Genomic DNA, 26,457 nt, shown 5'->3' on the forward strand with positions numbered 1-26,457 from the left:
TGCTCTTGCTACAAATATAACATCATATTAATGGTAGCCAAAAAATTAAACCGTAATGAGGAGGTTAAGCAGGAATGGTTACATATACTGAATATACACTTAGATGATGGATTCTGAGGTCAGGGATGGAAGCACCAAATATTCATGGAGCAGTTCAAGCAATCATGAATAGCTGTCAACTGATTTTGGAGACAACTTGATAATGTTTTTAGAAATGAAAGCACAAGGTAGACCCGCACCTATTGGAAGGTTTGCCCCCTGCATATAATTTCAGTAGTTTTCAGTAGGAACCAGAGAATCCATATCCTCCACAGCAGGACGGGCGGCAGCAGCCATATTTGTAGCCCCCATATCCAGAGCCATATCCTCCGAATCCTCCAAAGCCAGAGCCATATCCTCCGTATCCTCCAAAGCCAGAGCCATATCCTCCATATCCTCCAAAGCCAGAGCCATATCCATAGCCTCCATAGCCACCACCACAGCTGGATTTGCAGAAGCTTCCACAGCCCTGGCCACCAAAGCCACCGAAGCCACCGAAGCCACCGAAGCCTCCGAAGCCTCCGAAGCCATAGCCGCGGCCTCCATAGTAGCTGCCATAGTAGCTCATGGTGTCAGAAGTGGAGAGTTGTTTGCTATTCAAGGCAAGAATCAGACTGCGACTGTCGACTCCTACAGGGAGGCTTATATACCCTGTTCAGAGAATGTGATACAACACGTGTCCTCCTAGGGTGTCACGCCATGAATTATCCTCGCTTGACACAACTCATGAGTCTGTTGTCCTCTGACAACCCTCACAAAGAATGTTGGAACTTGCTTGGCTACCTGGTTAGGCTTCTCCTGAGCACGTTGCTTTAATTTTCTGAGAAGAAATAGTTGTTTCTTCAAAGTATTGACATAATAACCCTCAATATAATTAACATCACTTGACCTCAATCTCATTAAATATTGTTGAATTGCTGATGAAATATCTGTTCCTCACAGCCCTTTTGAAGAGTTGTTACACAATTGATTCTGCAAAATATCAAGAAAAACTCAAGGCTTTTATATTTATCAATTTCTTCAAAAAGAACTCATGTTGTAGCCTGAGAACAAAGGGTGCATCTCTCTTCAGAAGGTAAAAGAACACGCCATGTCAAGAAGACTTGGTTCACCTGCTGTGCATGCCCGAAGAAACAACAAAAGTTACCTGATTCTAGTGCCTTAGAACCATGCACAATTCATTGACTTATTCTTGGCTTTCCACTTGTTTTGCTTTAATGAGAAGACTTCCCAGGGATCTTTTTCTCATACCGCACCGTTTCCCCTAATCTCACTGCTACTACAAATGCACATTATACTCACCTCCACATCCCATTCACCCCCCTTTCTGCACTTTATCATCTATCCATGTATCTTACATTTTTTTAAAATTTTACCCAACTGGGCCTCCCTGGTGACACAAGGGGTTAAGCACAGTACTATGAAGCTGTCCACAGCCTCTGCAGCACTGTTCGATCCCAGGCCGGCCAAGGACCTACCCACATGGCGCAGCAGACCTCTGCTGTCTCACCCGCTGCTCCCCTCAGCAGTGTATTTCAGTAGATCCGCCTGTTCTGCTCCCCATTCAGTCTCTGATGCATCCTTTCACCCCCAGCAACTCTGGCCTGGACCCCAGTTCTTGTATGCATAAATAAATAAATTGAAAAAAATTTCACCCAACATCCTCTCTCCACAATTCATTACTGCAGCCAGATGCACCTGTGAAGCAGGTGAATAGGTTTATCCTCCAACCTAGAAGCTCAAGGCAGCACTGCTTTCCACCCATTTACATCTCCATAATCAAAATATTACTCTTGGCCTTGTTTCCTCTTTACCTAATTTCTCCCCATTTTTTTCTTTTTAGGCAATTTCTAACCAGACTTTCCTAAGAAGTGAAGTAGATCTTTTAAAAATTTTGAATAGTGTTACCGTGTAAAGCATATTCCAACTCCTAAAATCATCTAAATTTTGAAAGGACTTGCAAAACCTGCAGAAGTTAAGAAACATTTAACTATGTGATATGACAGTAAAAAAACAAACAAAAACCAGAGAATAAAGAGACAGACTTTGAATACATTTGGCCTCGCTTTCAGAGTTCCTCCCAATGAGTGAGTTACTAATACCCAAAGCTGATTCCATGCCTGATTAATTCCTGAAAATGACAACCTATCTTAAAACTTGGTACTTAAAAGTTTTGTTCTATATTTTTATAACCATATTGATAAACTTATATTTACCAGTAATATTTGAATGCATATTTTTCAATGAGTTTGTGCACTAACCTGACCCAGTGTCTAAACACAATGTAGCATTTAATTAGCTTTCAACAATATATTTTGAATGAATTATATGACTTTAACTTACATTAAAGACTTTAACTTACATTAAAGCAAAGACCAAGCACATCATTATCTGAATGACTTACTGGCTCTTCTAGAAATCTTCTAAGGCTGGATTGAAATCCAGAATCCAAAGCACTATGGTCTCAGAGTGTCATTTAACTTAACATTAACCTTCAAACTACGTCCTACACTAGTCCAACTTCATTCCATTTTTAATCCTCATTGTAGAAAATCAGCCAATTGATAAAACATGTTTTTATTTTTAGTGAATCATTTAGAATTATGAATGCTTAATGCTAAATTACATAGCATTTAGGGTTCCACACTTTCTTGTGTATGTAGCATTGTCAGAGCATGTGACCATGATTAAGGACTATTTGTTTTTGGTTTTCATTCATAAGACCATCTCTGCTTTATATATGAAAGTGAATGGGGTCAAATGAAAAACTTCAGTAACACAATAAATGCTAAATGTATTTTCAAAGAAGAAACATGACTCTGGAATGCATAACATAAATAACCATGGCTTTGACACAGAATTTAAGATTGAAAAAACATGAAACAAATCTGCTTTTCCCAACATAAACAACTAAAAAATTCAATTGGAAATTCCTTTGGGACTTATCATTTTTCTGTCCAATCAGTGGATCAAAAACAGGTTTGGATCATTATCATTTTTAAGAAGTTTTAACTCATGATCAAAGTTTTATTCATGCTGATGGATGTTTTTACATTTTCTTTGAAGTAGAAACTTATTATAAATTCATGACATTTTCTCTCACCTAAGAGGTAAATCAATACAATTTTAAATAGAACACAATTATGATAATATTGTTTATGCTAAGAATGTCAAGCATAGCAATAATTGTATTGATTACTTCTTATCAACCCCATGAAACCTGTCACTGGAGATATTAACCAAAGGAAAGGAAGATCAAAAATCCTATTCTAGGGCCTCCCTGGTGGCGCAAGAGGTTAAGACGCAGCACAATGGGGCAATCTGCAGTCACTGCAGCACAAGTTCAATCCCCGGCCAGCGAGGTGACCCACATGGCACAGCAGACCTCTCCTGTCTTGCCTGCTGCTCCCCTCAGCAGTGTATTTCAGTAGATCTGCCTGTTCTGTTCCCTACTCTGTCTCTGGTGAATCCCTTCACCCCCACACCTCTGGCCAGTACCCCAGTTCTTGTATGCATAAACAAATAAATCTTTTAAAAAAGAGTCCTATTCTACTGAGTCAAACTACATAGCCTGATACAGAAGAGTGACTTGGGTCTATTTTGCCTTCTCATCTCTCCGAGATGCTACATGGAACTCCAAGGAAGTATTGGCTCAATGAAAGAAGTTAAGATGTATTGTGTTAATCTAGAGTTGAGTTTTAACATTGCTTATTATTTAGTTACATTCAAAAGCAGATCAATTAGAAGTTGATCGGTACCATTATGTCAATCACAACAATCACAATGTTAAAGAAGCATAGGTGTTAAACTAAGTAAAGAAATTGATGTCCATGACATCAGCAGTGATAATCAGCTTTTCTTATGATCATGATAAAACTTTCAAAATGGTTTATTTGACAATGTTCAAGGAGAAAATAGCGTCAGCATAGTGTAATTTGTATTGATCATAAGCTACAACACTGTTCACTTGAAACCTATATAGAGTTATAAACCAATGTTATATAAATATTTTTTTGAAAGAGTCAGCATAATCTGGTAGAATACTAGGACTTGGCACAGTAGGGTCCTGACATGAATATAGCTACCAGGAAAAATCACATAGTCGAAGTTTCCCTGCATACAAGATTATTGAACAGCATTGCCATGTTTCATTGTCTCATTCAGCTCTTGCAGTCTACAATTTATTTTTTGTTCTTAATTTACCACATTTGTCCAGTTTATACCAGATGTCACTAAGTTCAAGTTCATATCACTACTTGAAAATGCCATTAAAGAAAACCAGTATTTTTTCAGATATTTTACCTATTTTATTCCTTATTCTAACACTACCAATAAAATGGCAATTTTTGAAAGGATGATGTTTTACATGAATTGAACATTACAAATTTTAAAGTTCTGAATAAGTTCTTGAATGGCAATTTTTGTCTTGAAATCACACAATGTCTGCCCCTGATGATATTTTTGTTCATTTATTATCCTTTCTGGTTAAAAATATATCACTTTAACTTCTTGGTGATGATGATAGTGAAGAACAGTGTTTCCACAGGAGGGCAGCTAAGATAGTGAATTGAACGACCAGGGTCATATTTTATTACATAGTTTGACAATGACTTTTAGGTCAGTTTTATTTTATATACACAATAAACTCAATGAAAACAGAAGATTGTGTATAAAGGAAAAGTATGGGTTGGAAGACGTTTTCTCTGATTGCAGTTTCATTTATTTTTCAAATAATTTATTTTACAGTTTTAATGATATGACTGACTAACAACTATATATAGGTATATCTAATATCACTAAATGTTATAAAATATAAAAAGAGACAGCAAAAGTTTTTGAAGGAGGCAGAGAATTAGTTCCAAATTTTGATATCCACTGAGAAACAGAAATAGGTGATCTATGTAATATGTAAAATAATCACATCTATTAAAATGCATATAGATTTAGAACTCCATAGCTGATATGTTGTTGTTGCATTTAATTCTAAAGGTTACTAGCTAAAATAGAGAAAAAGAGTAATATTCTATGTTCTGAATTACAAATGCTCAAATGAAACTTCTTTTCTATATGTTAATATATACACACGTGCACACATCCTTGTGTGTTGCATTTCTAATTTAAAAGCAATAAGATTTGCATAAAGTACATACACATCATGGTGTTAAATGAACAAAGAAAACATTTTTTTAATTTCAAATTATGTCATTTATTGGGAATTCTGCATTACATCATCCGTTAGTGCTCCAAATCAGGAAGCCAGGACTCATGATGTAGATCAATTGATACATTACAAATTCTCTGAAATTATTAGATTTACTTGCTAAATGGGCCTAGAGTAATCTCTAGCCCATTGACAGAGACTGTGCTGGCAAAATCATTCATAGTAACAGATGTAGGTCAGGGACAGTAGTTCAGTAGGAGCCGAAGAAGCCATATCCTCCATATCCTCCACAGCAGGACGGGCGGCAGCAGCCACACCTGTAGCCCCCAAAGCCAGAGCCATAGCCTCCATAACCCCCAAAGCCAGAGCCATAGCCTCCATAACCCCCAAAGCCAGAGCCATAGCCTCCATAACCCCCAAAGCTTCCATAACCTCCATAACCCCCATAACCTCCATAGCCTCCACAGCCACAGCCACAGCCCCATCTGCGGAAGCTGCCACAGCCACAGCCACAGCCCAGGCCACCGAAGCCTCCATAGCCGTAGCCTTGGCCACCATAGTAGTTGCCGTAGTAGCTCATGGTGTTGGGGGTAGAGTTTGTTTAGCTGTTCAAGGCAAAATCTTCAATGTGAATGCTGACAGCCGTACAGCTTTGCTTATATACTCTGAGCAGAAAGATATCACAAATCATGTGACCATTGTTTTGTACCATTCCAAATTACTTCAGGCAACTCATTAATCTATTTGCTGACACATGGAGAGGAGCACATTCATTAAGGTTTTGAGCTGGCTTAGTTGCCTGGCTAGAATGCCCTTGAACTCATTCATTCTCTTGTGTTTTAATGAGAACAAAAAAAAAAAAAATGTGACTTCAAAGTCCCAAAATAAAAATTCCCTAAATAGAATATCCCTCATTACTGAGCATATAGAGTCATTCATATTGAATGGTGCTTTCTCGTTAAATATTGTGTTTTTTTCACTTCCTCACCATTCTTTGGATTATTATATTTTACCTCCATCTAAATTCAAAGACATTGATCAAGCTTGCTATGCAAATCTATCAAATTCTTCACATGTCAAGTTTATTTCTCAAGTTGCCTACACACACACACATGAAAACTGTTTTGATTTAATTTCTCAAATTGTTAAATAGCCAATTGGTATATCAACTGAGCAAAACTTGCTTCAGAAAAAGAAATGATCCTCAAGAATAAGCTTGTTATTATTTAATTATACTCATTGAGTTAAGATTGGTTTACATTATGTTTTAAGAGTACAGGCTCACACTGCTACGCATGTGGATTATCACACCACTCCCACAACCCAGTCTAACACTCCTCCACATAGTCCATAGGACCCTCCTCCTATACACTCTGAGCCCCTTTGCTCTTTTACATATATGTATGTAAATATTAGGCCACTAGGGAGGTCCACTAATTAATTTCTATTAATATGTTAACATGGGGGCCTCCCTGTTGGTGCAAGTGGCTAAAACGCAGCACTGTGAAGCTACCCGCAGCCACTGCAGCACTAGTTTGATCCCCAGCCAGAGAGGTGACCCACATGGTGCTGCAGATGTCTCCTGACTGCCTGCTGCTCCCCTCAGGAGTCTATTTCAATCAATCCTCCTGTTCTGTTCCCTACTCTGTCTCTGCTAAATCTTTTCACACCCCCTCCCCAGCACCTCCTGGCCTGTACCCCAGTTCTTGTATGCATAAGTAAATACATCTTTAAAAAAAATGAAAACTAGCAATTAAAAAAAAATACATGTTAACCAGGGCTCTTAAAATCCTGATGCCTTGAAAATCTCCAAAAATGAATATGCAATGGTGAAATCACTAAGGCAGGGATGTTAGGATGCATGGATGGATGGATGGATGGATGGATGGGTGGGTGGATGAGCCAATGTACAAGGTAGATAGGTGATAGCTAGCTATCTAGAGGATAGCTAGCTAGCTAACTAGATGATAGATAGATAGATAGATAGATAGATAGATAGATAGATAGATAGATAGATAGATAGAATCTTGGTAATTGGTAATGTAGCAATTAAGAGTTTTGATTCTCTGTACCAGGGAATAAAACATCACAAAAGTGGTAATGTCTCAAAGAATAGGAATCCTCCACATCCCCATAAATTCAGCTATGTTCATGGGAACTGAGCAAGACTTTGAAGATGCTCTATTTGGTTGCACAAAGGGAGAACATGCACTGAGATAGGAGGCTGCGACCCAGATTCCAAAGATGGTGGTGTAGGTCCTCTCATTGTCACTAGAACTCATCAAATACTGTAGAAGCCAATCACTTTTCTGAGCATTTTTTTAAAGATTTATTTTATTTATACAAGAACCAGGGTTCAGGCCACATGCGCGGGAGGGTGAGAGGATTCACCAGAGACAGAGCGGGGAGCAGAACAGGCAGACTGAAGAAATACACTGCTGAGGGGAGCAGCGGGTGAGACAGGAGAGGTCTGCTCTGCCATGTGGGATTCTTGTGGGCCGGCTGGGATCAAACCGGCACTGCAGAGGCTGCGGACAGCTTCTCAGCACTGTGCTCAACCACCTGCGCCACCAGGAAGGCGCATTTTCTGAGCATTTTTTAAATCTGTAATGTGAGGCATCTGACACTACAGCCAGTGGATGCTCTAGTTTCACAAGTGTATGATGTGCTATTGGAAAAAAATCAGACATTTTTCACCAAATTAAGCAAAATATCTTAACTTTTTATTATGAACTAGATATGTCACTTGATTTGGGAGAAAACACTATTATTTGTTTGCGTATTTTTCTCATTTCATTAACAAAACATCTCTTCATGTTCATTTTGATCAGTTTTATAATAAAGCTCTTTGGTTACCCATGGATTGAAAAAATTTTCAAACTAATGATGATGGTGAAGAAGAATGACAAATCACTCCATGAAGAGCCAGGACAATATAGGAAAGCCAGTAAAAAATTTAGCTAAAATGTATGGTGTTAACAACATCAAAATGAAAAAAAAAAATTCAGTTCATTACTGACTTACAGATCAGTTACTTGGTGAAAATGCAAAAATAGCGTGCAGAGGAGTGTGGTACACATATCAATTACATGAAATGCAAAAGTTGATGCAAAGTACTTTACTTTTGTAATTAGTGGTATGGTTTGATCTCTGGCCATTCGTTTAAGATTACAATAAAAATTGCATTTTAAATTAATGGTTTCATTATTAATTTTGACTGAGTTAAGAAATGTGTGTTAAATTTAATAAACACATATTTAATAAGTAATTATAGAGATATATTAAATTGACCTTACTTTCTGTTTTGACAAATCTGAATATTATTTAAATAAAGCAAGTGATTAAAAAATATTAGCAAACTCATCATTGGGAAAGTTTTTCATTTCATCTAGAATTTTTAGTTTTTTCATCTGTAACATACTCATATGTTTTTAAAATAAAAGAAAGTTTAAAGCCAAGGAGACAGTTTTCCTTATTGACTATTGAATAGAACATAACCCTCATCACCTCCAAATAACTGATTTGCATGAACAAACCAAAAAACATATTTTGTTTCCAAATTTAATGTTTTATTAGAAGTGAACATATAATCCAATCATTATAAAAGCGACAACAGAGTGTTCTATGGTTATTATGAAGATACAGGTTTAAATTGAAAATGATCTAAAATGTTGAGACATTAAATACTTTCATCAAATAATTCCAGCATGATTTTGGTTGTCCAGTTATTAAGCTCCAATTTGGGAAGTTCTTTACACTTTCATATGTTGGGTTGCAGGACAGTAGTTCAGTAGGAGCCGGAGAATCCATACCCTCCACAGCAGCACGGGCGGCAGCACCCATATCCGTAGCCCCCATAGCCAGAGCCATATCCATAACCCCCAAAGCCAGAGCCATAGCCTCCATAACCACCATAACCACCATAACCTCCGTAGCCTCCATAACTCCCAAAGCCTCCATAGCCTCCACAGCCCCATCTGCGGAAGCTGCCACAGCCACAGCCACAGCCCAGGCCACCAAAGCCTCCGTAGCCGTAGCCACGGCCTCCATAGTAGCTGCCATAGTAGCTCATGGTGTCAGGAGTGGGGAGTTTCTTGGCTGTTTAGGACAAGAGTGTGAATGTTGACATCTGCACAGGTGTCCTTTTATACCTTGATGAGATCACGATAACACACATGTCACATTTTTGTGACGTTCTTTGTGTTGCTACTACTTAACACAATCCTGGCATGTGAAGAGGCCCTCAAACTCATTAACGTGTTTGAGCTTGCATTGTTGCCTACTCATGGTGTCCCTTAAACATCGCATCCCTTTTATGAAAAGGAATTGCTGTATTGTCAGAGTTTGTGCATGCCAACCTAAATAGAACAGGTATCTTACAGAACACATTTGATAGCATTGTAGTTTAAAATTTAGTATTGCTTCATCTCTGGCTTCCTTGAATAGCTATTCTTTACTTATGATTACATGAAAGGAATTGGTTAAATTCCAGACGCTACAATTTATCTTATCCTTTCAAAGACATCCAGTTCCTCATGGCAATGTTCCTTTTCAAGCTAAAGAAACATTTGAAAACCAGGAAACATCAGCTCACCTGCTGTGCACCAGTACAGAACTTCAGGAATAAATGTTGAAATAGAGCCATCTTTTTTCTATTATTTCATAGCATTTACAATCATAAATAATATTTTTTGTTATTGTCTATTAGTTTTGAAAATGTTAAAAATACATTTTTAACATGGTGTAATATTGTTCAAATATTAAAAGTAAAGCACAGCTATCAAAAATATTTTTTGAAGAGAAAGCCTGTTCAAAATACCTCTTTTTACATCTTGCCTCCCTTTCTGACATATATATCCACTACCCAAGACGCTTCCAAAATTGCAGATTGGATCTGCTTCTGTGCCTCTATATTTCCAATTTCCTCCCTTTTCCTAATCAATATATCTGCTTTTTATTTTATTGATTTTCAAATATCACTTTGCTTAAGTTTCTTCTTAGGGTTTGGCAGTAGATAAAAGGTGATATCTATATCTCTCTATCTCTATATAAATATATCTTTTATTCTGCTCAATTTTCATCCAATTATAGCTTATAGTATTACATGTAAACCATTATCTTTACAATAATATTTTTATGGTAACATTCTGTATTTTCCCTTTGTAAGAATCAGTTACCTAGTTTCTACTAAGATATTAAATATATTTATCAAGATCTTAGATATTGAAAACATATATGTTTCAAAACCCTATGAAATTCAGCAAAAAAACGAACAAACTATTAATGCTAGAAATGTCCTCAGTATCCCAAAATTGGAGGTGTGATGTAAAAATACAGAGTGGGGGAAAAAAGAACTAATTGAAAACAAATTGACCTTCAGTTTAGTTTGTAAGTATTTAAGCACAGATACCCACAACTGACCTGACTCCTTGTGAAACCCCACCCATGTATGCCCTTATCTTTGACTAAGCTTCTGAATTCTTAACTTTATATAAACTCAAATATACTGTTCAATTATTGTTGAGTCTACAAAAAATTACGAAATTATGCATTTTCCCAACTGTACATGTTGCCTGCTGTTCAATGCAGTAGAAACTCAGTTGCACAAGTGCTGAATGGATGAAAACATTCTAAGGTCCCCAGGGGCAAGGATCTTTTATTTTGTAGACCTGGATAGCTCTGTGAATTCTCCTGAGGACGTAAAAGAGGAATTGGTTAAAATCAATTTTTTGCTTTAAAGAAATATATAACCCATCATTTCATTTGTTCTTTTGTTGCTGTTTAATGTCGATTGCAAAATACACAAATCTTAAAGGTACACACTGGTGACATTTTGCATACATTCATAGGCCATCTATATTACACACTTCAAATTACCCAAATTTGTCCCTTGATGCCACCAACAAATATTACTCCCTTGAAGTTCACCTGTTCTTGATGTCACATAATGGAATCATGCAGCATACTAGCACTATGTCACTCCCCCAAATTATACTATACATCACTGCCTGTGAAATACCTATTTGTTGTTGCATGTAGTATTAATCTTACTGCTTTTATTGCTACAAAGTAGTTCATTGTATGAAAAGAACTGTTAATTGTATGAATAGTTACTGTTCTGATCCTTTCTTCATAAAAGAATAGTAGGCTAGGGCCTCCCTCCTGACCTAGGGGTTAAATCTCAGTGCTATCACCATTACTGCCTGTGTTCCATCTTGGTCAGGGACCTAACTCACACAGTGCAGCAGACCTCTGCTGTCTCGCCTACTGCTCCCCTCAGCAGTGTATTTCAGTAGATCTGCCTGTTCTGCTCCCGACTCTGTCTCTGGTGAATCCTCTTATCCCCTTCACCTCTGACCTACACCCCAGTTCTTGTATGAAAAAAAAAAGAATACTTGGTAAGTATGAATAAAGCTCCTATGTACCTTATAATTGAGATCTTTTTGTTTTATAGCCCTAGGCATTCCTTTACTTTGGGTATACCTAAGACATTAAATCAAAGTGAAGTAAGAAATCACAAGAAAATCAAGTGCTTTCAATGCACCATATTCTGCCTTTATAACTGTGCCTGATATGCATCATTTGAGTTAGAAACCTGTTGTATTGTGTTCTCCCTAAGATAAACAATAGTTCTTCTCTGGAAATAGAGATAAGCTGGAATTACATTAAATAATGTGTCTTAGTTCCCTCAATCATTAAGAGTAGATAATAAGAAATTTTATTTCAGAACCCAAGTTTTTATTTTGTCTCTGGTACTCATATGACACCTCTTAAGTTCAAAATAGGAAAGGGTTTGCCTGGGAAGTAAATGAGAAAGTGAATAAGTGGGATGATTTCATGATTTTAGGGTGTGTTGAGAACACATCATCTTATGAACAGATGGCAGTCTTCTACAAACAATAGATTCAAAGACTACCTGGAGGCACTGCTTACACACCCACACTTCTCCAACTTGTAACCTAGATTATATTTGGGGAATAAAATATTTTGTATTTCAATTCTCCTTATACAATGTTTCATGCCCCATTAAAACAAGGTCTGAGATTTATTGCCCTGGAAAAGAAAATAAATGGTACCATCTAAAAGCAAAACAATGCACAGGGTAGAGAAAAAGGGGTCACTGATGAGGGAGGGATGAGGCATTTCTACTAGACAGGAAAAGCAAAGAGAGGTCCTCATGAAACAGCAGGGGAAATACAGAAAGAAAGCAAAAAAAAAATAAAAATTAAAAAAGAAATTCTGTAGTATTTCCCTTAAGTCCATAAGAGATCTAGAAAATCAGTATATTCAAGACTTAATAATATGAAAACACCACATTACACTTGGTCAAACACCTTTTCCAACAAGTTATGCTGATTATTAGTCTTCCTTATAGCTACGGAAAGTCTTTCCCCAAAATGTGGAGAAATACTATTAATCACTAGGAAAGAGAGTGGCTATTGCTGCACTCTGTCAAACTAAGCATTAACTCCCCAAGAGACAGAACCATCACTTCTCCGGTACAGTCAATATAAAGCTAACCCTTTGCACTCCGCTGTCCCCTCTCAGGGGACATCGGAATTCTAGCATATCACTCGGATGTCCCCTCTCAGGGGACATTGCAATTTATTAGTGATTATGGGGAATTGAGGTTATTTCAATGCAACTTTTTGAGACATGCATGTTTCCCTGAAGTTTTATCTTGAAATGGCACAAGAAATTAAATCAAAATATCGTAAAATGGTTCGGAGTGCAAAGGGCTAATATTATCTGGCTAGAGTGACTAGCACATAGGTCTTACTAGCTGGCTGAACAAATTTACTCTTTATTTTTCAGTGATATTATTAGCAGGTAGAATGATACCCCCATGTATCTTAGGTTTTCTGAACACTCTTTGGAAATAGTTTTTTTCAGATATGCTCACTATTTATTAATGGGGTGTTTTCTTTTTCATTGTTAAATTGTATGTTTTTTTATGTGTATTTCTTGGCTATTAACTCTTTGTTGGTCATGAAATGTGTGAATATTTTCTCTCATTCAGTAGGACATCTTTTTAGTCTACTTAGGTTTTCTTTTACTATGTAAAGGCATTTTAATTTGAGATCAACACAATTGTTTATTTATTCCTTTATTTCCCTTGCTCTGAGGGCTGAGTCTCCAAAAACATCTTTATTATTAATTTCATGAAATGTATCATCAGAAAACATATTACTGTGTTTTCTATTTTATGTTTTGTTGTTTCTGGTCTTCTACCTATGTCTTCAATCAATTTTTGTGTTTGAAGTTAAAAGATGATCCAAATGCTTTCTTTTACATGTGACTTTGTAGTTCTCCCCACAATATTTGTCAAAGAGACTCTTCTTTCCACACTGTATGGTTGTGACTCCTTTAGCATTAAATATTAATATATGCGTGGATTTAATTTTGACTTCTATTCCATTGATCCATGTGTCTATTTTTGATCCCAATAGCATATCATTTTAATTACTATTGCTTTGTAATATAGTTTAAAGTCAAGAAAAATAATTTCTCCATTTCTGTGTTTTCTCAGGATTTCTTTAGTAGTTATTCAACAAATCTATTCTTACATTTAGTAAATACATCTGGAGTCTTTGCATCTTGATATTTTAATAACATTTTACCTTAGAATTATTTACTAGTGTTTTTCTTTTTACAGATTCAGCTAAACTAGAGAATAGGCTCAGTATTCCAAATAAAAACTAACGCTACTAACAAAATAAGGTGGTTAATGTGGAAAGCACATCAGTCCTTACAAACTTTGCATTTATATTGTTATTATATTGAAGGGATACATAACCAAAATTCAGGATTGCTTTTCTAGAGGTCCAAGAAAAGAAATGTATTGTGAAAGGGAGAATCAGAACTTAATTAAATAAATAATGAAACCATATCACCACTTCAAATTAGGAAAATTTATTGCAAAGAGAATAAAGAAAGAAACGAAAATTGAAAATACAAATAGGGCATACCAGGAAACATGAAACAGACAAACGTAAGATGATAGATCTTCTTAAACTCAAAGATGCTAAATATTTTCAAAGATGGCTTGGTTCAAGTGTTAGGTTCATTTGGTTAACCATCTCATGGTCTCTGATGCTGGGCACCCAGAGAAGGATTTCAGTAGAAGCCAGAAAACCAGTATCCCCTACAGCAAGATGGGCGGCAGCAGCCATATCCATAACCTCCATAGCCAGAGCCATATCCATATCCCCCATAGCCAGAACCATATCCTCCATAACCTCCAAATCCAGAACCATATCCTCCATAACCTCCAAATCCAGAGCCATATCCTCCATAACCTGCAAAGCCACAGCCCAGGCCACCAAAGCCTCCATAGCCATAGCCCCGGCCTCCGTAGTATCTGCCGTAGTAGCTCATGGTGTTAGGGGTGAAGTTTGGCTTGCTATTGAAGACAGGATCTGGAATATGAATGTCAGCACATGTAGAGGGATGTTTATATACCCTGTTCAGAGAATGTGATAAATCACGTATATACCCCACTTGTGTAATTTTTATTACACCTACTAGAAACAATGCATTCATTCATTGTCCTCTGACACAGGCAGAAGCCTTCACACTCATTAAAGTGTTTGAGATAGCTTTGTTGCCTAGTTAAGGGGGCCTTTAAAAGTCATTGCATCACTTTATCAAATCATTAAGTTGCATACTTTAAATATATACAATTTTATCTGTCAATTATACCTCAGTAAAGCTGGGGGAAAAGTTATTGCATCATTTTATAAAGACAAATTGCGTATCTTCAAAGTGTGGACTTTCCAGACCCTAGTGTCAGGCATAGAAATCACATTTGATAGTGCTGTGTTTTTCCATTAAATATTGTTTCACCTCTAGTTTTCTTTTGATTGTTATTCTTCACTTACAAATAAAATAAATGGGTTGAATCTAAAGCTCTGTAATCTATCATGTATTTTTAAAGCACTTTATACTTCAGTCTAAAAAAGAGAGTTATCTATTTATTTCAGAGCTTGGGAAATAGGAAAATTTGAGAGTCAGGAAGAATCAGCTCAATTGTTTTAAATACCAATTGTTGGAAACACTAAGAAAAAGAAAGAAGTTTTTTTTTTTTTTTTTTTTTTTTTTTAGAATATTGACCATCATACCTGGTATACTTTTAACTTTTCATACTACTTTGAAAAACAAGAAAAAGCATTTTTGCTGTTACAATTGATGAACCAATACTGATAATCATTATTTAAAATTCACATCTTATCTAATTCTTTGTATTGTGCAGTTCTATGTACTTTGACAAGCATGGGATACAATTGTTCAGAAATTGAGGGAAAATCATAATCATCAAAATTTTATTTCAGAAGTAGCTTTAATTATTTATAATAACCAAGTTATGGAAATAACCTAAGTGCCAAATAACATATGAGTGCATCAAAATGTGGTATATATACACAATGGTAATTACACAGCTCTGAAAAAAAAGATGAACTCTATCCATTTCCATCAACATGGATTGACTTGGAAGGATTATGCTAATAATATCATGTAAAATTCTGTTTTATCAGGCAAACAGAAGAGTATAGTCCTCCAGTGGTGACCTTGAAATTTATCTAAACTATAGGTAAACATGTTTGACATTTTCAAATGAACCCCAATTTTTTAAAATAGATTGGATTCAGTAATAATTACTGGTTACTTTCACTCAAACATAGATAAATGAGAAATTGAAATTTCAAGAGTCTACATCATAACATCTAAAAATCAAAATAGAGGTAGTCTATCACTTTTAATTATCACTATGATAGTTGACCTTTTCAAGGACATATGACCAGGATTTTCCAAATGCTTTATTTGCTCTTACTCATGAAAGGAACTATGAAATGAGTAGGATAGTCAGATGGTAAAGTAGAATGTCTGGAGTGCGGTGAAGCTGGGCCAAGTTCAGCAAGTCACACCCTACTAGCTTGCCAGTTTTGGCCCATAACAATTCATTTCACTTCTTGGCAGGACTTTCCCATCCAAAATGGTGTCCATCTTATCATTATATCATTACCTAGGTTTTATTTAATTTGTTTAACATGTTTAACACAAATAAAATATATTTACTTTTGTTTTATTTCCTAAATAGAATGATTTTTGAAGCATGGTGGCATATGTTTCTTAAGAAAGTATTTATTTGGCTTCCCTGGTGGCGCAGCAGGTTGAGTGTGGTGCTGTGAAGCTGTACGCAGCCTCTACAGCACAGGTTCGATTCCCGGCTGGCCAGGAAGATACCCACATGGCACGGCAGACTTCTGTCTCGCCCGTTGCTCCCCTCAGCAGTGTGTTTCAGTCAGTCTGCCTGTTCTACTCCCCACTCTGTCTCTGGTGAATTCTCTCAGCCTCCCACACCTCTGGCCTATACCCAGTTCTTGTATAAATAAATCTTTAAAAAAAAAAGTACTTATTTGAACTACTAACAAGAAAAGTCCTCCTTTTGTAGAAGGGTGGTTAAATAAGTCAGCATTACAGGCACTTGCTAGATGTATAAAGCTTCAGGTCAGCCATGACCTCAACACAGATTACTTCACTGGTGATAACAGAGAGGTTTAAATTTCACTGGTAAATTTTAAATTATATCGATCAGTTGACAATACTGAAGAAGAATGTCATGTCACATGATGACAGATCAGGAAGAAAACATGATCTGAATTCACAAAAGCAAATTCATTTTCAGTGTATATTTAAACATACATTTTATTCTATGACTACATAATCTTTGAACAAAACTGAAAAGCACTTGCAATTCATGTTGGCTTCAATTTATATATGAAAATATATACAGTTAATATTTCAATGCTCAATGTTGTTGACCTAAAAGGTCTTAATAATGTACAAAAGGAAAAGCTTCATTTCAAATGACTGCTATGGTTAACATATTGTGTATCTATCTAGTTATACAGATGTGTGTATGTATATACCTTTTATATGTGTGTGTGTGTATATATATATAATATATGCACAAATTACTTTAGCTTTTTTTGTGAAGTTATTTTCTTCATTGTTGGTTTGGTGCAATTTTCTCTTTTGAGTAAAATAAGAAAATGAAAATAAAAGCCATCCATGCTATTTTAATTTAGGATCCTTTACTGCAAAAGAACAGTGAAATTCCACAACTATGAATATCTAAACAGGGCATACCAGGAGACAAGAAGCAGATGAAAGATGGTAGAAGTTCCTAAAATCTAAGATCCTAAATATTTTAGAATTTGTCTTGTTCAAGGTGATGTTGTTCAGTTCAAATTTTTGGTTCATTTGGTCATTTACCTCATGGCCTCTGATGCTGGGCACCCAGAGTAGGATTTCCGCAGAAGTCAAAGAAGCCAGATTCTCCACATCAGAATGGGTGGCAGCAGCCATATCTGTAGTCCCTACAATCCCCATGGTCAGAGCCATAGCCTCTGCAGTCTCCAAAGCCACAGCCATAGCCCCAGACACCATAGTAGTTGCCATAGTAGCTCATGGTGTTCTGGATGGTGAATTTGGTTTGCTGGTCAAGGCAAGATCTTGAGTGTGAACGCCAACCCTTGCAGGAGAATGCTTGCACACCCTGAGCATAACTTGTGATAAATTATGTTTATTTTCCCTTGTGTCATTCTGTCTATTACCTTTAAAGTTATGTCATTAATCTACTGTCTCTGACACACACAGAGACCTTCATTCTCATTAAAATATTTCAGCTCACTTGGTTCCCTGATTAGGATACCTTTGAGTCTGTTGCTTTGTTTTTATGAGAGGAAATGGCTGACTCTTCAAAATTTGTACATTTCAAGCCCTACATGGAATTGCTTATTACTGGGTACATTACATCATTTATATTTTATGACAATCCTTTTATAGTTAAGCATTTCTTCTGTTCTGTCCTGTGCCAAGAGGATAATTCTATCTCCAACTAGATTCACAGATAATTGTTCAACTTATAGGTACTAAATCTATGTTGTTCAAAAGCAAACTTGTTTGTCAGGGTTAAAAGTTTAAAAAGCAGGCCTCCCTGGTGGCGCAAGGGGTTAAGCACTGCACTATGAAGCAATATGCAGCCTCTGCAGCACGAGTTCGATCCCCGGCCAGGCAGGGAGAAACCCACATGGCAAAGTAGACCTCTCCTGTCTCGCCCACCCGCTGCTTCCCTCAACAGTGTATTTCAGTTAGTCTGCCTGTTCTGTTCCCCACTCCGTCTCTGGTGAATCCTCTCACCCCCGCATCTCTGGCCTGTGCCCCAGCTTCCAGCTCTTGTATGCATAAATAAATAAAACTTTTAAAAAAAGAAGAAAAAAAAGTTTAAAAAGCACATCTATTCCAAAGATATGAAAAGAGTTTAAATTTAAAATTAGACATATATTGATTTTTAGCATGTCATGTCTTTCATCCAAATATCGCTGATAGTAAATTGAGTTTGCCGTTGTTAGTAAGTTCTATTGAAGAAACACCAATAGCTTGGACAGAATTAAAATGATCCCATTTGTCCTATATAACTCAGGTGCATCCTGTGAGAGTGATTCATGACTAATTTAGGGTTGTTTGAAATAGAAAAGGATATTTCACCTGAGAGAAAAGACTAGATAAGACATAATGGAAAACCTCAACAGTCAAATAAGAATCAAAGTCATTTCAAAGAATAAAACTCAATAGTGTCACATAAAACCAATACTAACATTAGTAGTTATCAACACTAAAATATTACAAAATAAATAGAACAAATACTTTTGTTTTAGAGTTCTCTAAGTACAAACAAAATCAAAATGGAGGCATCCATTTGGAAAATGCACTGGTTTTATGCTTGGTTGTGAGGCCAAAAGTAGATTAAACATTGACTTTCTAAATATTTTCCTTCTTTACTCTTTTAGAAAGATTCCTTTGAAATATACATTAAGTAACCCTAAGATAATGGGTAAGAAAGAATAAAATGTGTTTTAACTTCGGATCACTTCTAATTTTAACATATATAAAAAGGAAATATTTGTTGTTCATTCCAAAGATTTTCCTATCACTCAGATAACTTCAATAAACAATGAAAATGTAGTTTACAAATGTATGATAGTATAGTGTGGGAGAAGTTTCACGCTTTTTTTTTTATTTTGGCTAGTTTTATTTATTTATTTTTAATTAATTAATAAATTTTATTTTTATATTCCCCATACAATTGCAATCCCCCCATTCTGACCCCAATCTAATCAGAATTATAATTTTTTATAATGCAATATCATCCTTCTGTGATGATACTGCCTTGGATAAGCATGCAATAGGTTCAAATTATATGCAGTTATATGGGTTAAGGTCCCTTCAATGGAGTTAACAAAATTAATCTACAATGACATGCTCATGAGAAATACAACATCTGAGAGGAATGATGAAAAAAATGACTGAATTTATTTTTTTCTGTCTTCCTGTAATATAAATTCAAATCTATCTAATAAAAAGCCATGGTGTTGAGAACTGAGTTTTAATATTATTCATTCTTCATTTACCTTGAAGTAGAAGTAAATTAGAAATTAAGAAGTGGGAGATTATATACAATAAAATAATATTAACCATAAAAATAAAATAAAACACAGTAAGAGGTTGTTCATCTAAAGAGGGAATTAATCTCCATAAACTCAGCTATAAAATTGTACTGCTTATAGAAATATGACCAGAACTTTCCAGGTCATCAACACGTTGTGAATAAACAAAGAAGGAGAATCAGTTTTGATTCTACGGTAGAATCAGATTCTGGAGCAGTGCACAAGAATTCAGGTAAACTGTTTTCTGATATTAGTCTGACACATATGATACTCAGTGGACTCTAGGTATCATTTGCTATTTGGAGTTTCCCTACCTGTACCCAGGGGAGCAGGTAGGTCCTGCTCTCACTTCTGTTGCCTTTGTATTATGATTTCACCATCTCCAACAAAATGCCATTCAAATTTTAAAAGACAAAAAATATTTTATTACATCTCTCATGTAGTCTATTCTATGAAATCCCAACAATAAGATGCTTGCCTTTTGCTGAGTGGCTATTGAATGAAATGACCCTTAAATAATAACTCTTGGATGTTTTCAATTGACGTATCCATGTATTTATTTTCATTCACAGTTGCAAAGGGCTTTAATATCACCATGAGGATGATGCTCATGTTGATGGTTAAAAAGAAGAGCATCATTACATGACATAGAGAAACACTGCCATAACAGATAATGAAACACATTAATATTTTGATATTACATATATTTTAGTTAACTTGAAATACCTCTAGTAAGTTTGTGAAATAATTATTGTTAGCTAAATGCCAAGTAAAATAAAAGGAAATAGCAAATGAATCATATTACACCTAGAGATTCATTTAAAAAATATTTGTCTTTCTTAGGAGCTTAGAGAAATACTTTGGTCTGCCACTGTTCTTTTTTTTCCCTCCACAAAGGGTTGCCTAAAGACAAATTTTGAAAGAACAAATTATTTATATATTTTCAACTGTATTGACAATCAAATTTGGATGGCATTGAAAAGTCAAGTTATATTTGAGGAATTATTGTTTCATTTCAACTTCAATTTATTATTCTCCTTATCTCTGTCTTATTTACCTATCTGTTAAATAACTATTTAATATGCAATAATTTATATTAATCTCTATATTGAAGTCTGAGTATTATATATATTTATATATGATTGAGAATAAGTAAATGAAACAGAAGCTATATTTGCTGTTTCAATTAAAGGGGTTTTACAGACAATTATAAATCAGAGACATCCTGCAGGGGAGGAGCGGGGAGAGGGATCAGAGGGAGGGAGGGAGGAGCACAGGGGACTGAGGTGATGGTGCAAAGGTGCATTGGTGAAGGAAATTCTGTGGGGACTACACCTGGCGGGGGGGAGCAAATATTGTTTAAAAATGAACAATGATGCAAAAAAATAAAATTAATATATCAATTAAAGGGGTTTTATTAAAGAAATTGAGGAGATCTGATGTAGAAAAGTGTGTGCAATTATAAATGTACTGGAAGTTTTAGATGCTAATTATTGAGTATAAAAACAAAATAATCTTGATTGGTCAAATGATTGAAGTTAGATTTATCAAGTACACTTATGGAACCAGATATCGGATTCAGTGACATGAATTTCAAAGAAGCTACAAAGCCATATCTTCCATAGAGTAAAAATAAAAACACTGAAAATAACCAAATATTTCTATATTAAGCAAACAATTTATTAGACAAAAGCAAACTACAAATTTTCTTTTGCTAGAAAGATGACATCATGGGGCTTCCCTGATGGCTCAAGAGGTTCAGATGCAATCTATGAAGCTTACTGCAGCCACTGCAGCACGAATTCCATCCCCCCCCAGGGAACAACCCACATGGAACAGCAGACCTCTCCTGTCTCACCAGCTGCTCCCCTCAGCAGTGTATCTCAGTCAATCCACCTGTTCTGCTCCCCACTCTGTCTCTGGTGAATCCTGTCACCCACCACACCTCTGGCCTGTATGCATAAATAAATAAGTTCTTGTATGCATAAATAAATAAATCATTTAAAAAAAAAGAAAGATGACATCATGGTAAAATAGTGGAAAGAAAATAAATAAAAATAAGAAAATCAACTGGAATGGTTATATACATTGAATATGTATTGAGATGGCAAGTTGTGAAGTAAAAAGGAATCAAATACTCATAGACACAGTTTAGCATTGATAAATAGCTATCAATTTATTTCGGAGAACATCAAATGGATGTTTGAGGAGTGAAAGCACGAGATAGAACCAAACATGATGGAGATTTCCCCTCCACTTATAATTTCAGCAGTTTTCAGTAGGAGCCGGAGAATCCATAACCTCCACAGCAGCATGGGCGGCAGCACCCATATCCGTAGCCCCCATAGCCAGAGCCATATCCATAACCCCCAAAGCCAGAGCCATAGCCTCCATAACCACCATAACCACCATAACCTCCGTAGCCTCCATAACCCCCAAAGCCTCCATAGCCTCCACAGCCCCATCTGCGGAAGCTGCCACAGCCACAGCCACAGCCACAGCCCAGGCCACCAAAGCCTCCGTAGCCGTAGCCGCGGCCTCCATAGTAGCTTCCGTAGTAGCTCATGGTGTCAGGAGTGGGGAGTTGTTTGCTGTTCAAGGCAAGAATCAGACTGTGACTATCGACTCTGACAGGGAGGTTTATATACATGGCTCAGAGAACATGCTACCACACGTGTCCTCCTGGGGTGTCACGTTTCAAGGGAATTATCCTCCCTTGAAACAACTCATTAGTCTGTTGTCCTCTGACAACCCTCACAAAGAATGTTGGAACTTGCTTGGCTACCTAGTCAAGTTGCTCCTGAGTATGTTGCTTAAATTTTCTGAGAAGAAATTGTTTCTTCAAAGCATTGACATAATAACCCTCAATATAATTCTTCATTGCCAGTCAGTAAACATCAGTTGCATAAATATTGTTGGTTTTCTGATGAAATACCTTATCATAGGAATTTTGGGGAGTCATCACACAATTGATTCTACAAGATATCAAGGAACAAAGTTGAGACATCAATTTCTTCAAAAAGAAGCATGAGGAACAAAGTTGTGTGAGAACAAGTTGTGTGGAGAAGTCTTGGTTCACCTGCTGTGCATGCCCGAAGAAACAAAACTTACTTGGTTTTGAGAGCACGATTCATTGACTGATCCTCGACTTTGCATACCACCATTCTTGTTTTGGTTATAATAAGTGAAATTAGTCAGAAGGGGAAAGATAAGTTGGTATTCCTTATATACAGAATATAGAGAAACCCAACAAGGGCTGAGATAAAGCCAAACCTCAAATCTAGGTCTTGAATGCAGACTACAGAACTGAGACATCCAGGGGAGGGTGCAGGGAAGGATTAAGACTGAGTGGAGATTTCTGGACCTACTAAACATAGAGCTTCCATATGATCCAGTAATTCCACTCCTAGGTATTTACCCAAAGGACACAGAAACATCCATTCCAAAGAGCACCTGCACCCCTGTGTTTATAGCAGCACTGTTTACAATAGCTAAGCTATGGAAACAACCCAAATGCTCAAAAATAGATGACTGGATCAAGAAGATGTGGTACATATACACCATGGAATATTACTCAGCATTCAAAAAAGATAAACACATGCAGTTTGTAGCAACATGGATGGTCCTGGAAGGGATTATGCTCAGCGAAATAAGCCAGACAAAAAAAGAAAAATACCAGATGATCTCACTCATAGCAGGAATCTAGAAAACCTAAATAAGGGACCAGGAAAAAGAATAACTATAAGAAAGAAAATATCAAAACCAACAAACAACTATGAACCAGAGACACTCTATGGGGGTTGGGGGGGCGGGGAAAGGAGGGATTGGGGTCAAAATAAGGGGGTTGTAATTGCATGGGGAATATAAAAAATAAAATTTAAATAAAATGTGAAAAAAATAAAATAAAAGAGAGTACAAGAATGTTGCCAGGATTATTAAAAAAAAAAAAAAAAGACTTAGTGGGGAGGAGCACAGTGGAAGATGATGGTGGACTATGGGTTCTTTGGTGGTGTTGCACTATGCTTATAACACCTGAATGGGGGGATACTGTACTCCCAAAGAACAAACAATAATCTAAGCCAACATTACCTCAATACAGATAAACAAATGAAAATATAGCACATATTTTTCATAAATGAAAAATTGGAATCAGAGACTAAAAGTGATCAGAACTCCTGAGAAGACTTCTCACAGTTCATTTTCTTATCCTGGATCTCACAGCTACTACAAATGCACTTATACTCACCTCCATACTCTATTCCCCCTCCTCTACCTTTTATCATCTATCCATAAATTGTACATCTTCTTTCAAGTGTCCCTTAAAACATCACCCAGTGTCCTTCCTCCATGATTCATCACTGCAACCAGATAAATGTCTGAAGCAGCATAAATTCAAGATAGTACTGCATTCCTTCCAACTGCATCTCCACAGTCAAAATAACACAGTTGCCCATATCATTTCTTTGTCTAAATGTTACTCATTTTTTTAATTTCAGACTATTTTTTAAAATTTTATTTTATATATTTTACATCATTTTCATTTTTGCACAATGTATGCATTTTCCTCTTGGTTATAGTCCCCCTACAATTCCCACCCGCCTTGTTTTGACCCTACTCCCTCCTTTTTTATTTCAGACTATTTTTAATTAGACTTTACTAAGAAATGAAGTAGACCTTTATAAGATTTTGATAATATTGTTACTTGTTGAAAACATATTCCATGGGGCCTCCCTGGTGACACAGAGTTTAAAGACAGAGCTATTCAAGCTATTGCCAGCCACTGCAGCACAAGTTTGATTCCTCAGCCAGCCAGGGGGGTGACCCACATGGCACAGCAGACCTCTCCTGTCTCACCCGCTGCTCCCCTCAGCAGTGTATTTCAGTAGATCTGCCTGTTCTGTTCCCCACTCTGTCTCTGGTGAATCCTCTCACCCCACACCTCTGGCCTGTACCCCAGTTCTTGTATGCATAAATAAATAAATCATTAAAAAAAAAGAAAACATATTCCAACTCCTAAAATCACATGACATTTTTAAGAGTTACAATTGCAGATAGTTACGAAACTCATATGGGTGTGTATATGCATGCATGAGCACACACACACACACACACATTATTAAAGTGGTTGGTTTCCAAAGTGGCATATGATTCAGAAATATAGGGTCACACATTTCAGGTGTATGTCACCACACTACACCCAACACCAAGGCACCCACAGTGTTCCACAGTAGTCCTTTGTGACCTCCCTCTTCCTCTTCATTAGCCCCAGTTTTATAGTCAGATTTCTGTCAAAATCAACCTGAGATTTATGTAAGTAAAATAGATAAAAATATATATTCTATTGTTCTGAACTATTCATTCTCAAATGAGATTTTTTCCCCTATATTTTAATATAGATGCACATATGTATAAATTATTGTATGCATTGTATTTCTAATTGAAAAACAGTAAAATTTGCATAAGTATGTATACATAACTGAGTGAAATGAACCACAAAAAGTCATATTTTCAATTTCAAATTATGTCATTTATTGGAAATTCAGCAGTACATCATCTATTAGTGCCCAAGAAACGAGGGGAGGCAATGCATACAAGCTGATAAATATGTAGTCTCTGAAATTCTTAGATCTGTCTTGCTAAATGGACCAAGAGTAATCTCAGCCCATTGGTGGAAGAATGTTTTTGGTCATTTCATTAATGGTACAGATGTTGGGATCCTGGTACAGTAGTTTAGTAGAAGCTGGAGAATCCATATCCGTAGCCCCCATAGCCAGAGCCATAGCCTCCATAACCCCCAAAACCAGAGCCATAGCCTCCATAACCCCCAAAGCCAGAGCCATAGCCTCCATAACCCCCAAAGCCAGAGCCATAGCCTCCATAACCCCCAAAGCCAGAGCCATAGCCTCCGTAGCCTCCATAGCCACAGCCACATCCCCATCTGCGGAAGCTGCCACAGCCACAGCCACAGCCCAGGCCACCGAAGCCTCCATAGCCGTAGCCCCGGCCTCCATAGTAGTTGCCGTAGTAGCTCATGGTGTCAGGAATTGAAAACTTGATTTGCAATCAAAGGTTTGTGTCCTGAGTATAAATCTCAGCTCAAGTACAGAGGTTTTTATACCCAAAATAATGGGTGTGGTAAACCACCCAGACCTCCCTCATTATCATTCCTCAGAAAAATTTCTTGAGACAAATAGTATTGGTTCTTTTGCTTTGTTTACTATGCATGAAATAATCTTCATCTCAGTAAAGCTTTTAAATTGATTTTAGCTCAATTAGAATTCTCTGATTAAGTTATGTCTATAATGAGAAATATTATTTGCAACTTCAAAGACCAGACATCAGCATTCACATAACCACCACCTCCTTTAGGCTCATCAGAATGGAAATAGACAATCATGTGCTGGCACCCAAGATCTGATGACATTCCTTTGCTCCACTTACGCTGTGTCTCTGTTTCCCATAATGACTACCTACCATTACTTGAGGTATGCAGAGCACTAATGTTGCTCTTATAGCCATGCTTCATTTGAACCATATTCACTTGAGATATCAAATATCTAAAAAATTTGAGATACAAACAACTTCTACTTGACTATTGTGTACTCGAGGCCAACGTGGTAGTGATCTTGCTAAGTGTCTCTCATATTTCCTCTAGCTTAGATTTATTTTTAAATTTTTAACAGATAATACTTGAAATCTTGATATTTCCTTTAAAAAAATAACACCTGAAACTTTAGGAGAACAAAT

At 36.5% G+C, this 26,457-nt stretch overlaps 6 protein-coding genes across 6 annotated transcripts in view; all 6 read right to left on the reverse strand.

Moving 5' to 3' along the window:
- Positions 1–280: 280 nt before the first annotated feature.
- On the reverse strand, positions 281–607 carry LOC311169308 (uncharacterized protein; the record flags this gene model as incomplete). The annotated part of the gene is made up of 1 exon (XM_084231128.1): positions 281–607. One exon carries the CDS (start codon positions 605–607, stop codon positions 281–283), a length of 327 nt encoding a protein of 108 aa, XP_084087254.1.
- A 4,843-nt stretch (positions 608–5,450) lies between these two features.
- LOC311170371 (uncharacterized protein) lies at positions 5,451–5,830 on the reverse strand (the record flags this gene model as incomplete). The annotated part of the gene is made up of 1 exon (XM_084232735.1): positions 5,451–5,830. The coding sequence occupies exon 1, from the start codon at positions 5,778–5,780 to the stop codon at positions 5,451–5,453; it is 330 nt and encodes a 109-aa protein (XP_084088861.1). The 5' UTR covers positions 5,781–5,830.
- Positions 5,831–8,987: 3,157 nt separating this feature from the next.
- LOC311169313 (uncharacterized protein) lies at positions 8,988–9,272 on the reverse strand (the record flags this gene model as incomplete). Its single annotated transcript, XM_084231135.1, has 1 exon — positions 8,988–9,272. The coding sequence occupies one exon, from the start codon at positions 9,270–9,272 to the stop codon at positions 8,988–8,990; it is 285 nt and encodes a 94-aa protein (XP_084087261.1).
- Positions 9,273–14,317: 5,045 nt separating this feature from the next.
- Positions 14,318–26,457, reverse strand: part of LOC311169310 (keratin-associated protein 19-5-like) — a gene marked incomplete at both ends in the record, with an annotated part of 48,261 nt that continues 36,121 nt past the window's right edge. Inside the window, one exon of the mRNA XM_084231131.1 lies at positions 14,318–14,382. Coding sequence (XP_084087257.1) covers positions 14,318–14,382 — 65 coding nt within the window. The remainder of the gene's footprint in view (positions 14,383–26,457) is intronic.
- Positions 21,863–22,276, reverse strand: LOC311169312 (uncharacterized protein; the record flags this gene model as incomplete). Its single annotated transcript, XM_084231134.1, has 1 exon — positions 21,863–22,276. One exon carries the CDS (start codon positions 22,274–22,276, stop codon positions 21,986–21,988), a length of 291 nt encoding a protein of 96 aa, XP_084087260.1. The 3' UTR covers positions 21,863–21,985.
- LOC311169866 (uncharacterized protein) lies at positions 25,441–25,743 on the reverse strand (the record flags this gene model as incomplete). The annotated part of the gene is made up of 1 exon (XM_084232110.1): positions 25,441–25,743. The coding sequence occupies one exon, from the start codon at positions 25,741–25,743 to the stop codon at positions 25,441–25,443; it is 303 nt and encodes a 100-aa protein (XP_084088236.1).

The sequence above is a fragment of the Talpa europaea genome (assembly GCF_964194135.1).
Source record: "Talpa europaea genome assembly, chromosome: 4".
Taxonomy (NCBI): Eukaryota; Metazoa; Chordata; class Mammalia; order Eulipotyphla; family Talpidae; genus Talpa; species Talpa europaea.